This window comes from Esox lucius, chromosome 8 (assembly GCF_011004845.1).
Source record: "Esox lucius isolate fEsoLuc1 chromosome 8, fEsoLuc1.pri, whole genome shotgun sequence".
In the NCBI taxonomy this organism is placed as follows: Eukaryota; Metazoa; Chordata; class Actinopteri; order Esociformes; family Esocidae; genus Esox; species Esox lucius.
Genome location: NC_047576.1, coordinates 33094035 through 33108038, shown reverse-complemented (window position 1 = coordinate 33108038; position 14004 = coordinate 33094035). Strand labels below are relative to the sequence as shown.

The following is a 14004-nucleotide window of genomic DNA, read 5'->3' as shown; positions in this document are numbered from 1 at the left end:
CCTTGTCACTACTGGTAGCATGAGGCGGTACACCTGCAGCCCATTCAGGTAGCACAGGGTGTCTAGCTCCTCCAAGATGGCACATCCATATATGTGCTGTTGGAAGAAGGTTTGCTGTGTCTCCCAGTAGTCTCAAGAGCATGGAAGAGATGGGCCATTACACGAGGAGGGCTGTAGAAGCACATCAACCCAGCAGCAGGACCGGTATCTGCTCCTTTGTGCAAGGAGGAACAGGAGGAGCACTTCCAGAGCCCTACAAAATGACTCAGCTCCAGCTGGCTACTGGTGCGCATTTTTCTGACCAAACTGTCAGAAACAGATTCTGCGAGGGTGGCATGAGTGCCTGATGTCCTCTAGAGGGACCTGTGCTCACAGCCCAGCACATTGCAGATGATGAAGGCGTTGATGCCATTGACTGGCCCTCATGTTCCCCAGACTTGAATCCAATTGAGAACCTCTGGGATGTTATGTATCGGTGCATCCGACGCTGCCAAGTAGCACCACATACTGTCCAGGAGCTCATTGATGCCCTGATCCAGTTCTGGAAGATCCCCCAGGACACCATCTGCCGTCTCAGCAGGACATGCGCAGTCGTTGTCAAGAGTGCATCCAGGCACGTGGGGGCCATACACACTGCTGAGTCAAATTATGAGTTGCTGTGATGAAACGCAAGTTGGAACAGCCTGTGATTTCAATTCTTTACTTAGATATTCGGTGTGAGTTTGAATCCAGCCCTCAATTGGTTGGTGATTTTGGTTTCCATTGACTGTTGTTGTCATTTTGTTCTCAAAACACACAGTTTACCAGTAAAGATTTTGATCTTTAATATATTTAGTTCAGCAAGACCTGATGTGTGATTTAAGTGGTCCCAAAACATTTTGAGCAGTGTACATTCATACATAAACACAAAGATAACCATTGCATACTCGTGTCCTAAACTTCTGAAAAGCAATTGGAGACGCTAACCGTGGAGCAGCAGCAGGCTTTCACATCCATTGAAAGAGATGAGCATGTATGTGAGGAATATGTAACTGAGATGTTGTGCATGATGTAAATAACACTGGCATTCATTTAGTCCACTTTTATTTTGTATGTTTGAGAGATGACTCAGAGCACCAGTTTATTGTAGCAGCATTGACAAAAAAATGCCCAGCCACGCAGAACATGAGCAATGGCGGCCTTGTTTTTTTTTTTTTTTATGGACAAAAGTATTACTACTGTGATCTTGGCAATAGAGCAGATATTTGTCAAATCAGCTGGTTGGCTACTGGGTGAATACATCAATGTTAACTGCTTCAGCAAACAATGTCCCATGTGAGGAAGTTTAACAGTCAGCTTATGAGGGGTTCTGGAGGCGTTTGTGAAGTTACTTGAAACAATAAAATTGTTTCTCTTAGGAGTCTATGTGGTGGTCCTGATACTCTGGCTGGGATTTAATCCAATCACGTGCTATAGGCATTCACGGTGATCATATTCATTATAACTGATACATATGTTGACTTTTTAAAAGATCCAGTGCCTATTGCCATTTCTTAGATCAAATCCCAGTCACGTTGAACCTGTGTTTACACAAACGCTTCATCCATGAGAAACGACTCAATCACTTCAGAAAAGAATAACCAGTGGTAAACATGTAGGATAAAAAATTTATTTAAAAGAAAAATTTATATTGTTTGGGAGACAATTATGACTATAACCTTCAATCTGAGTAAGCTTTTCTACACTAGACGGTTAGTAAACAGTTCAAAATGACACATGGAACTACGGCTAACTGAAAAATGCTTCACAGAAGACTTTCCTAAAAACCTGTCATAAGAGAAATATAAAACCCTGGCAGATGTAACCTGTCTGTTTGAAACCCTGTATGGAATACAATTCACCAAACTAAAAACTGTTCCGTCCCTCAGGATGTCTCTGCAGCTGAGCTAATTTTCCATATCCACCTCGAGCAGGGTCATAATCTTGTCTATATTCATCTCTGACCTGGAAAAAGGCAACAAAACAAAACAGCAGAGAACAGAACAGGCTGACTCAGGCTTGTAACACTTTTCCCAAAGAAACAGCATTAGACAAGTAATCACGGTCGTGCTACGACCTTCCCATAGCCCCCCCTGGCTGGGTCATAATCTTGTCTGTATTCGTCTCTGACCTGAGGAGAAAAAGAGACCCACTTGTTTATTTTCCCAAACACCCTAGTAAAGTGTTTTGGTCTATTAGGGGGTGGCATAGTTCACAAAAGGATGCGAGCTCTGTCTCCTCATGATGACCAGTTTCTGAACAGTGACAACATGACCACTATCACATGCTCACCTAGATCATTTAGCATTGCTAAAGTGGCTTCTGGAAAGTATTCAATCCCTTTTTCCACATTGTGTTGCATTTAGAAGTAGTAGGTGACGACTCGTCAAGATGCTACACGTGATGCTAATGCAAAAAGTGACTTTGACTTTCATTCTACAATTCAAATTGAAATGACACTCTTGATTACATAAGTATTAAATATTAGATATAAATCCAGCTTTTCATAACATCCAAAAACTACCTAGACCTCACAGGTAAGAATACCCATACCACAATGCAGCTACCACTTACATACTGGGTGGCACTTGCTCTAAACAATGATTTCCGTACAGGACAAAATGTTAATTTGCTTGAGTCACCAGAGTGCAACAGGACAGGGCAACCCTGTCCAACATTCTACCATCCACTCTGACAGCCCTGAGACATTTTGTGGGAGTCCCAGGAACTGTTGGTATGGCATGACCAGGATTTGAATCCTGGCTGCTATGATGCAGCTCTGCTGGTAGTGACTTAGACCATAGGGATATTGGAAAACGTCCCTTGTCTTTGTGGTTGAATGTGTATTCAACTAAGGGGGCGTAAGGCTAATTGTACAGTGGCTCTCAAGTTCACCCCCCCCCCCCATGTAGTTTTACAACATGAAATAAAAAGGTATTTACTTTTTGCCACTGATCAAGACAAAAAAATCTTTACTTTAAAATGAAAAATAAATCTACATGTTGTAAATTAAATAAAAAACAGAAAATAAGTAATTGAGTATTCACCCAATATTTCATAGTCACACTTTGATAAGTCTCTTACAGCTTTGCACATATGGACACAAATGCTTGCCAATTTCTTTGCAAAACTGTTCAAACTCCAAGTTGGATGGGAAGCAATTATCAACTCTTTCCACATATTCTCAATTGTACTGAGGGTCAGACTGGGCCACTCCAGGACATTGACCTTTTGGTTTTTAAGCCACTCCAGTGTGGCTTTGGCTGTATGTTTGAGGCCATTGTTCTGCTGCAACATTAATTAAAGTCCCAGGGCTCTTGCAGACTTCCGCACATTTTCTTTCAAGATTTTTCTGGACATTGCTGCAGCTATTTTGCCCTTTTTTCCAGGCCCTGACACAGAAAAGCATACCAATTGCATGACGCTGCCACCACCATGCTTCACATTATGGATGGTGTTAGGCTTGCACTTGAGGCCAGAAAGCTCTATTTTGGTCTAGTCAGACCATAGAATCTTCCACTTGGTCTCAGTGTCTCCTACATGTTTTTTGGCAAACTCTAGCCAAGAATTGAAGTGAATTGTTTTAAAAAATTGCTCTTTATGCCATTAAGACCACTTTTCTGAAGCACCTGAGATATTGTTGAGGTATGCACTGTCTTCCAACTCAGCCATGGAAGACTATCTCCTTCAGATCTGCCATTGGCCTCTTGGTGGCCTCTGACTAGTGCCTTTTCTCACCCAGATACTTAGTTGAGGAAAGATTCTAGAAAGATTCAGTTATTCTGTATTTTCTTTGAAGGTTCCTTAGTTTTCATGATGTATTTTTTGTTAGGAAGTACTAGGAAGTACTAAGCAACTGTGGGACCTCCCAGAGACAGATGTATTTAGCTTATGTTTAACACTGATTTTACACAGCTTGACTCAATTCAAATAATTATGACTTCTAAAGACAACTGTTTGCACCTGAGCTCATTCAGATGTAGTAGTAAAGGGGTGAATACTTATGCAACCAATTGTTTTCTGTTTTATATTTGTTAATGTTTGCAGATTAAATTTTTCACATTGAAATAACGAAGTTGATCAGTTCTTATTTAGGTTTGCCAAAACAAAGAGGTTGAATTCTCTTTGACTTAGGAAATGTCATATTTTGAATCAATTTATTTTTCAATAACCTCTTTTTATTTGCCTAAAAATCTGTTGTCAAATCTCTGTACACTCAATCACATGACCTTTTGTTCAAATGAAACCATTTTGCTGTTCGAAGATTTTGATAAACGATTGTTTAAATAGGCTTAATTTGTCCTTCTCTTATAAGATTCCATTCCAACTTGGTTGATAATTTTAGGTTGCTAAAAATAGCTCTCCTGGAGAAGAACTGCGAAGGTCAAACAACAGAGCTAAACATTCCTGCCCACAATGGACATAAAAACAATCTACCCTTATTGATTATCATTATCTGAAGCATGCAGTGTTAAAATATCTCTACTGTCCACTTAAGTACAAGAAAGCATAAGCATTTGAAAACATAAAATCAAAAGGCCAGTCTTACAAGGTCCTCATTAGGCCTACCTACACCAGACCGAATTATTCTGATCAATCCATGTTCAGGACCTACTTTTATATCTGAAGAAAGGACTAGATCAGATATGAAGGAATTTTTTAATAATGCCACAATTGTATGTCAAGGGGACTGAATACTTTCTGCACTGTATATAGTTTCAAAATTTCTCATACAAACTGTGTCAACAAAGTGTATTGTTGAAAACAAAGTTAAGTGAAAACTACACATTGTAATATAAATACCAAAACCTACAATAGGCCAAATATACTATTCAATGATGTGCAGGTCATGACTGAAAGCAGTAAGCATGCATTTCCCTTGGATTGACCCTTCACCTCCTGTGTAAACTTACCTGACCACCAGATTTGCCACGACCATACTGCCTGCCCTCTTTAAAACCAGCGTCCCAGTCTGTTCTGATGATGCGGTCATCCAGACGTGTCCCGTTGACAAACCTCATTGCATTTTCTGCATCTGCACGAGTGTAGTACCTGGCATAGGGGTTAAGTTGCTCTAGTGCAAACCTGTGGTACTGTCGATTTGTTTCTAGTAATGTGTCTGCAGTCACTTCAGATCATGAAAATAACTAAATACTGTACAAAAGCCTTAAGCTATCTCAGAATTCTCTGACAACCATTTATCCGGGCATTGTGCTTCTTTGCTTGTAAAATCGTAGACATATAAACATTAGAATACAATACATACAACTAAACATTAACACAATAGTAGGTATAAAGAATTTGCGTGGTCCAAAAGATTATTGAAATCTTGTGAAATCAAGATATTTAATGGGAAACTGGACAGGTTCAAGACTAAAAACACTCTGGAAGACCCAAAAAAGTTGTCTGCATCTGATGATTAGTACTTAATATCACTTCCTTGAAGGACAGAATGAAATCCAGTGAAGCGCTTATTTGGCCTCTGGCAGCCTGCATGTTTGGTTTGAGTTTCTCCGTTCTCAACTTAAGTTCCTGCAAGTTACTCCTGTAGTTTTTCCTCTAAGTGGCATCTGAAACTCGGCAGTTACAACACCACAGAATCTTAGCTGTCGTTTTTGGAGTTGAAATTGGCACTCACACATGAGCAAATAAGTAATTATATGTTTGAGCACAGACTTCTTAGTTGCATATGTGACTGAAATTGCTGCACTTTGGAGTCCTACTTTAAATTAGAATTTTTCCGAATGGCCTAAGACATTTGCACAGTACTATAGATAACGCGAAAGCAAGCAACTATTTTACCCAGTTGTCCAAAGCAAAACATAATATTTTTGACAGGGTAACACACTGTGCATGCAAGTTGTCTGCCTAACGCTGAGCTTTGTCGCTACGATAGACCCCCCCCAAAAACAATCATAAATAGGAATGTGGATTAACATTATATAAATGTTATTTAAGTTGTCATTTTGACAACGTTTTTAGTGCAAATAGAACCTTAGTGGTCCCAAGAAAGAAAGTGCCACTTTCCAGGAACACATTTTATAATTAGGTTACAGCAACTGTACCCTTAATTATCTCCTTCTAGCATAACAATGCCATAAAGCTAATAAGGCCTTGACCTGTTGCTGTAACTGTATTAGTGGCACGTCTCACGTTGGATAGTATCCTTATTTGGAAGGCTGTGCTAAAGGAAAACTGATTACTTGCACTGCCAAGCGGTGCTCAACATAGTTTTATGGTTACCTCGACCCTCCACCCATTCAAAACCAAGCATGGACCCCATGTTATCTTGCTTATATTGTACAGCCCTCTGTGTTTCACACTTGTTTGTCTAGATAATAAGCCTTATTCAGCAAAATGCTACTGCAGACAGGTAGCACTAGATAGGGGTGTTTTTTGGACTCATGCTGCTAAAACAGTTACAACAACAGGATGTGGTATTACTAGCAAGGTATGCTAAATGGGGATTTTAGGACCAGTAGTGTTATTACACCTTAGGGCTTCTGACCCAGGTCTTTTTGGAGCAGCCCCTAAATCTGGTGATGACCCTGTCCTGTCTAGGACCAGCCTTAATCTAGGTCTGGGAACCTGGCCGTAATAAGTATATGGGTATACAGTAAAATAAGTGAATCATGAACTGCACTAATACTGAATACTAAACACCTTCAAAGGATACTCGACAAAGCAGAAGCCACATGCAGTCTTTTTCACCTTGTCCAGTCCAATAATGATTCTCTTCACATCCCCACTCTTGGAGAAAAGCTCGTACACTTGTTCTTCTGTGGTGTAAAATGATAGATTGCCCACGTAGAGTGTGTTACTCTGTTTCAGCAGTTTCTCCTGCTCATATCTATTTCCCTGGAGAAAGATTGTTTAATATATTTATAAGAATAGGCATAATAGCAGCAGGGCAGACAGGCAGGAGGCAAAGCGAACTTGTTAAACTACAGTGAACTACATAATTATTCTTCGGTATACTCTACATACAGACGTTACTAAGTAATTTACAGCTCTAGGTCAAACAAACTCACACAAATGTATAAACAACTTCCTGTACTTTTATACACAGATAACCGGTCAGCAATGTTTTAGGCGCTAAAAAGATAACGATATTGTACTAGCTAACGTTAACGCGCAAACAAGTAAAACGAAAACGTTAGACAGTTACCTGCTAGTGAAATTGCAAATGTGTTAAGCTAAACTACTCAGTAACCGATTAAGTCCTAACTTTCCTCACCTTAAAATGTTGGTCTCTATATTGGCTAACATCCACATATGAGTCGCTGAATAATGCATTTAATTTAATAGACATTGTGTTTGTTCAGATCTTTTCGCTAACAACACTAGCTAGCACAGGCTTGAACACACATTTATAATAGTCAGACTGAAAACGGAAACACGTAACGAAAAAAGGAAATAGGTGGTCCATGCGACCAAAGTAACCGTGTGGAAACAATTTACAAATGGATATTTTCTTTCTGATGTAACTTCTCGTCGTCTCGAAGTTGGTCACTAGAATCAACATTGTATCAAGTAAGTAGGGCAGCTCTTAGAAATGTTGCGCAACTTTACCTACGGCATAGATGTACCCTTAGCTCGTTACATCATATTATAAACAGATTATCAATATTTGGTCATAAACTACTGTACATCATTTTAAGTTAATTTAGCTAGTTAGCTGGCTAATGTTAGCAATCGCTGCCTGGGCACTGAAATATCATGAACTCTTGTATCTGTCATTTACAGGTTATAAAACAACTGCTCTAATATTATACGAGATGGCCATCATTCGTATGCTGTTCTCTTTGCTGAACAATCCGAAAGTCATTGAGAAACTAGCGGAGTCTCGTCCAATCCGACGTGCTGCACAGATCACAGCATTTGCTATAATCAAAGCACAAATTGCAGGAAGAAGCGCAACAGCCAAGGTTTTAAAATCAGACACACTACGCCAGTTTCGACAGGAGGCAAACGGCAGGATTCCCCGAGACGTCGGTGACATTGGGACACGGTTGAGAAGAGTTAGGGAGACTTTTGTCAAGGAGGTGAAGGATGGTGTCAGAGACGCTCAAAAGAGAATAAAGAAATAAAGAAACGAGAGCGTAAAATATAATTGCTGTGATTGAACTCCCACAGTAGATATGAGAAATCTGTACTGTGTTTATGACCCACGCCATGAGCCCTCCTACAAATGTGTAAGACGACTACTGTTATCCATAACTTCAGGGGCAAGTATCTTGCACATGTAATGGATGTTTGTCAGGTGGATTTGCCTACTGCAACACCTCTGCTTGCTGGAGACAGATTATTTTCTTTCTACACAGTAGTATTTATTCAGGAATGGTGTTTGTATAATAGAATTGAATATTATTCATCATACCAGACTTGATGTACAGTTATTTCATGCAGCGCCATGCTAGTTCTTATGAAATGGATTGCCCTCATCTGTTGGCCAAGTGTTATTATTTTGAAATAATATTTGAAATAATATTTAATGCATCTTAACAATAAAGGATATTCAGATGAAAAAATGACTAACTATTTAAGCGGCAATATTTAGTTGAAGCAATATCAAAGCATTCTCCAGTCATTGTTTGGTTAAACACTGGGGATGGAGTCTTTGTAATTTTGACCATTCTCACATCCATCAAGAGTGTGAAGGCAGAAACCAACTGACCTTGATAAATATTTACAGTTCGGAAAGTATTTCACGTTTTCCACATTTTGTTACGGTACAGCATTATTCTAAGACAGATCAAATTGACTTTTCCCCTCATCAATCTACAAACAGTACCCTATAGTGACATAAAAAATAGAGAAATTGTTGTATGTAATGTATTAAAACAAAAACTGAAATGTCACATTTACACCCTTTGTGCTCAGGTTCCTCCTGTTTCCATGGATCAGCTTTAAAATGTCCACCACTGGTAGATTCAATTGATTGATTTCTAAAGACACCTATCTAAGGACCTAGAGTTGACAGTGCGTCAGAGCAAAAATCAAGCCAAGAGGTCGACAGAATTGTTTGTATAGCCCTGAGACAGGTGTGACAAGACTTCCTGTTGGGAGATGGGACAACCATCTATGTAGCACTCCTCTTAATCAAGCCTTAATTGGCCAGATGTAACCCACTCCCCAGTAAATGGGACATGACTATCTGCTCGGCATTTGCCAGAAGGCACCTAAAGAACTCTGAGCAGGCTGTTATGTGAAAGAGGATGCACCTGAGTTCAATTTCGAATGTCATAGCAAATTGTCTGAATACGTACAGTTTGGTCTGGAAATAATTGGACACTGACACAAGTTATGTTATTTTGTCTGTTTACTAAAATACATTCAAGTTACAGTTATATAATGAACATAGGCTTAAAGTGCAGTTTATTTGAGGGTATTCACATCCAAATTGAAGGAGGGATTTAGGAATTACAGCTCTTTAATATGTAGCCCCCTCTTTTTCAATTGGACAGGTGACTCCAAAGCTGTTTAATGGACAGGTGTGGGCTATTCTATTCTAATTAAGCAAGTCAAAGACTGGAGTTGATTTCATCGCATTTGGAAGCTGTTGCTGTGAACCCACAACATGAGGTCAAAGGAGCTCTTGATGCAAGTGAAACAGGCCATCCTTAGGCTGCAAAAAATTATAATTATCAGAGCGATAACAGGAACATTAGGAGTGGCCAAATAAACAGTTTGGTACATTCTGATAAATAAAGAACGCACTGGTGAGCTCTGCAACACAAAAAGGCCTGGATGTCCATGGAAGACAACAGTGGATGATCATTGGATCCTTTCAATGGTAAAGGGAAAAACCCTTTCACAACATCCAACCAGGTGAAGAATACTCTCCAGGAGGTAGGCATATCATTATCCAAATCTACCATAAAGAGAAGACTTCACAAGAACAAATACCAAGGGTTCACAACAAGGTGCAAGCCATTCACAAGCCTCAAGAATAGAAAGGCCAGATTTGACTTTGCCAAAAAACATTTAAAAAAGCCAGCACAGTTCTGGAACAGCATTTTTTAGGACAGATGAAACTTAGATTAACCTGTACCCTGAGTTGGAGAGTAACTGATAACAACAAATCAGTAACTGTATTAAGTTACGTTACCAACTAAAATATTGAAAAAATTTATGATTACGTTTGGATTACTTAAATTGAAAAAGCTTCAATAATTACGACACGTTGCATACTTGATTTTGTTTTTGAAATGTTTTGAATTAAAATAACAATTTCTCCCCTCAATTGTGTGTGTGATCATTCTAGCAAAGGTGGCCACGCAGATTAATGACCGATGAATAGAAGAGCTAGTTAAATTTTGGGTGGCTGGTAAAAACAGACTACAGTACAGTATATCTACGAGAATATTATTCGACCCATATAAAATGTGATTTAGTTATCTACTATAAACGCATCTTTTTGAGAACAATGATAGGCGACAAGATTTTTTCAGGTTTCAATGTTTTTGTCAAATACAACTCTGACTGCGGTGAAGTTAGTTTTAGATTGGACATTCGGCTCTTCAAATCTCAATAGCTCTTTAACGAGGTATTCATGTAATCTAATATTGGTTTCACTGTGATTACAAAAGTGTATATGATATTGCAAAGCCCTTATTTACCTATATTTTAACCGAGCATGAAGTTAACGAGTCACGGAGAACTAACCGCTGTGTATTGGAGCCGAAACCGAAAAGGAAGCGATCTCAGGGCCGGTGCTTGTTGTGGGAGCGTTCAAATTGCATACAAATGCAGCCATCTTCTTTAAACTTAAAGTTTCAATAGCTCTTACAAAAAGTATACAATAACTATGAAACTATTAATCAGGGGAGGGTGAGGAACATTGCACACCCTTTACTTTTTCAAAATCTGAAGTTTCAAAATTTGACGGAACTTCTTTATTTCAATAGCTCCTACAATAGATATGCCATGACTGCACAAATTGTAAATTCTTGATCAGGGGAGGGTGAGGAACAATGCACACCTTTATCTATTGTAGGAGCTATGTGAAACTGTGAAAAGTACCATTATATCGCAATAACCTTTTCAAAAAGTATCATAGAAACTTAATTCAAAGTTCCAAAAATTAGACCCTAGGATGGACAACTTTTACCACCTTTGAATTGATCCATAAATCACAACTCGTATCTTCAGAATTCCATTTTTATTGAGTTTTATTGCAATAACCTTTTCAAAATGTTTCATAGAAACTTCATTTGAAGTTGAAAATATTCTCTATTAGGCTGGACATTATTTCACAACTAGATTTGATCAAAATGATGCACATACATTTTATACACTTTTTTTTTTTACTTTAGAAATTACTGTTATATCGCAATAACTTATTCAAAGTATAATGGAAACTTCAAATAAAGGATGATTAAAGAAATGGCTTTGACATGGTGGTTATTCTTGTTATTTTAATAAAATGTCAACCAATCGGTCCAAGTGGTTTTATAAAGCCCTTTATACATCAAGTTGTCACAAACTGCTTTGACACATACCAGGCCTGAAACCTTAAAGGGCAACCAACAAGAGTTAATGTGGCTATGGCTATGAAGAAATCCCTAGTAGGGTCCAAACTTAAGAAGTCTAGAGAGGAACCAGCCTCTCAGGGATGCCCAGTCCTCTTCTGGCTGTGCTGTGTAAAGATTATAAGGGTACATTACCTTTTGGGCATGTTCATAAAATGTGAATGCAAATATATTGTACCATTATTTTTAACAGCACAGTCAATTAAGAACAAATTCTGATTTGCTATTTGGAACTGACCTAAGGCATAGCATTGAAAGACAAGGGAAAGTTACATGGAAATCCATTATGTAAAGATACGAAAGGGAGGAGAACAGATTAATAAATTATACCAATGAATTCCAATATAAAATAGTAAAATAATTTTAATGCTTTTTCAATGTTTAAATATTTATAAATTCGAAGTGTGATTGTATGATATAAGCAAATGTTGCAAACGTTGTACAGCCTACTGGAGTATATTTGTAACTTTGAATAAAGTTTTTATGATGCTTTTTGAAAAGGTTATTGCGCTATAACTGTATTTTCTTTGTTAGAAAATGTGTACAAAATCTAAGTATAGGATTTGCATGAAACTAAAGTTTGTCCAGCCTAGTGGAGAATATTTTGAACTTGGAATGAGGTTTCAATGTTACTTTGTGGTGAAGTTATTGCAATAAAACTGTGACTTTCAAATTATTTGGAATTGTGAAGAATCTAGTTGTGTGGATCAAATCAAAAGTTGTCTACTTGTCCAGCCTAAAATATAATATAGTGAACTTGGAATGAAGTTTCTGTGATACTTTTTGTAAAGGACTTTGCATTAACTGCGTTTTTCAATGTTTGAAAAAGTGTATTAAATCTATATGCACTATTGTGATCAAATTAAAGGTTGTAAATGTTGTACAGCTTACTGGAGTATTTCAAGCTGAGCCGGGTCGGGGGGGCAGCAGTCTAAGCAGAGATGCCCAGACTTGCCTCTCCCTAGACCACAGGTGTCAAACCGGTTCCACAAAGGGCCGAGTGTCTGCAGGTTTTTGGTTTTTCCTATAAATTGGTTCCTAGTTCATACCTACACAACCAGGTGAGGGTAGAAACTAACCAATCAGTGACCTAATTAACCAATCAAGTACAAGGAGAGAGCAAAAACCTGCAGACACTCTGCCCTCCGTGGAACCGGTTTGACACATCTGCCCTAGACACTTCCTCCAGCTCTTCCGGGGGGATACCAAGCCGTTCCCAGGCCAGCCGGGAGACATAGTCCCTCCAGCGTGCCCTAGGTCTTCCCCGGGGTCTCCTCCCAGTGGGACGGGACCGGAACACCTTCCCAGGAAGGCGTTCCGGAGGTATCCGGAACAGATGCCCAAGCCACCTCAGCTGCCTCCCGGGTGACCGAGCTTCTCACCCTATCTCTAAGGCACAGGTGTCAAACCGGTTCCACGGAGGGCCGAGTGTCTGCAGGTTTTCGCTCTCACCTTGTACTTGATTGATTAATTAGTTCACTAATTGGTTAATTTCTACCCCCACCTGGTTGTTCAGGTCTGACCTGGGAACCAATTTAAAGGAAAACCCAAAGACCTGCAGACACTCGGCCCTCTGTGGAACCGGTTTGACACCCCTGCTCTAAGGGATCGCCCAGCCACCCTGCGGAGAAAGCTAATTTCGGCCGCCTGTATCCGGGATCTTGTCCTTTCGATCATGACCAAAATCTCATGACCATAGGTGAGAGTAGGAACGTAGATTGACCGGTAAATCGAGAGCTTCGCCTTGCGGCTCAGCTCTTTCTTCACCACGACAGACCGATACATCGACCGCATTACTGCAGAAGCTGCACCGATCTGTCTGTCAATCTCCCGTTCCATCCTTCCCTCACTCGTGAACAAGACCCCTAGATACTTAAACTCTTCCACTTGAGGCAGGCACTCTCCACCAACCTGAAGTGGGCAAGCCACCCTTTTCCGATTGAGGCTGTTGTGCAGCCTACTGTAGAATATTTTCAACTTGGAATGAAGGTTCTAGGATAATATTTGAAAACGTTATTGTGATTGAACTGTATTTTCCAATGTTTGAAAATGTGTATAAAATCTAAGTTGACTATTTACATCAAATTAAATGATGTCAAAGTTGTGCAGCCTACTGTAGAAAATGTTCGACTAGGAATGATGTTTCTATGATACTTTGTAAACATTTTATAACGATATAATAGCATTTTTCAATGTTACAGAATGTGTGTAAAATCTAGGTTTTGTTTGATCAATTAAAGGCTTGTAAAAGTTCTCCATCCTAAAATAGAATATTTTGATAAGTCAGTCAGTTATCAGTGAAGAATGCAAGTAGTTTTTAACATTTAAATGTTTACTTCGAATGTCTGTTGAATCTCTGAATATAAAACCAACTTTACCTTAGTCAATGGAACTGGGTCACTAGTGTTTATTGATGATGTGACAGAAACAGCAGATTAATTCTGAAGTGTTA

General features: G+C 39.1%; 1 protein-coding gene and 1 long non-coding RNA gene across 3 annotated transcripts; one reads left to right on the top strand and one right to left on the bottom strand.

The window, feature by feature from the left end:
* Nucleotides 1–1626: 1626 nt before the first annotated feature.
* Nucleotides 1627–7426, bottom strand: ncbp2 (nuclear cap binding protein subunit 2). 2 transcript variants are annotated; one of them, XM_010872525.4, is made up of 4 exons: nt 7256–7426; nt 6695–6876; nt 4932–5070; nt 1627–1983 (listed from the first exon to the last, which is right to left on the bottom strand). In XM_010872525.4, the coding sequence occupies exons 1-4, from the start codon at nt 7328–7330 to the stop codon at nt 1885–1887; spliced, it is 495 nt and encodes a 164-aa protein (XP_010870827.1). In that variant the 5' UTR covers nt 7331–7426; the 3' UTR covers nt 1627–1884.
* A 36-nt stretch (nt 7427–7462) lies between these two features.
* LOC109616009 lies at nt 7463–9048 on the top strand. The gene is made up of 2 exons (XR_002197038.3): nt 7463–7551; nt 7765–9048. It is a non-coding gene; the product is annotated as an uncharacterized LOC109616009 (long non-coding RNA).
* Nucleotides 9049–14004: the final 4956 nt, after the last annotated feature.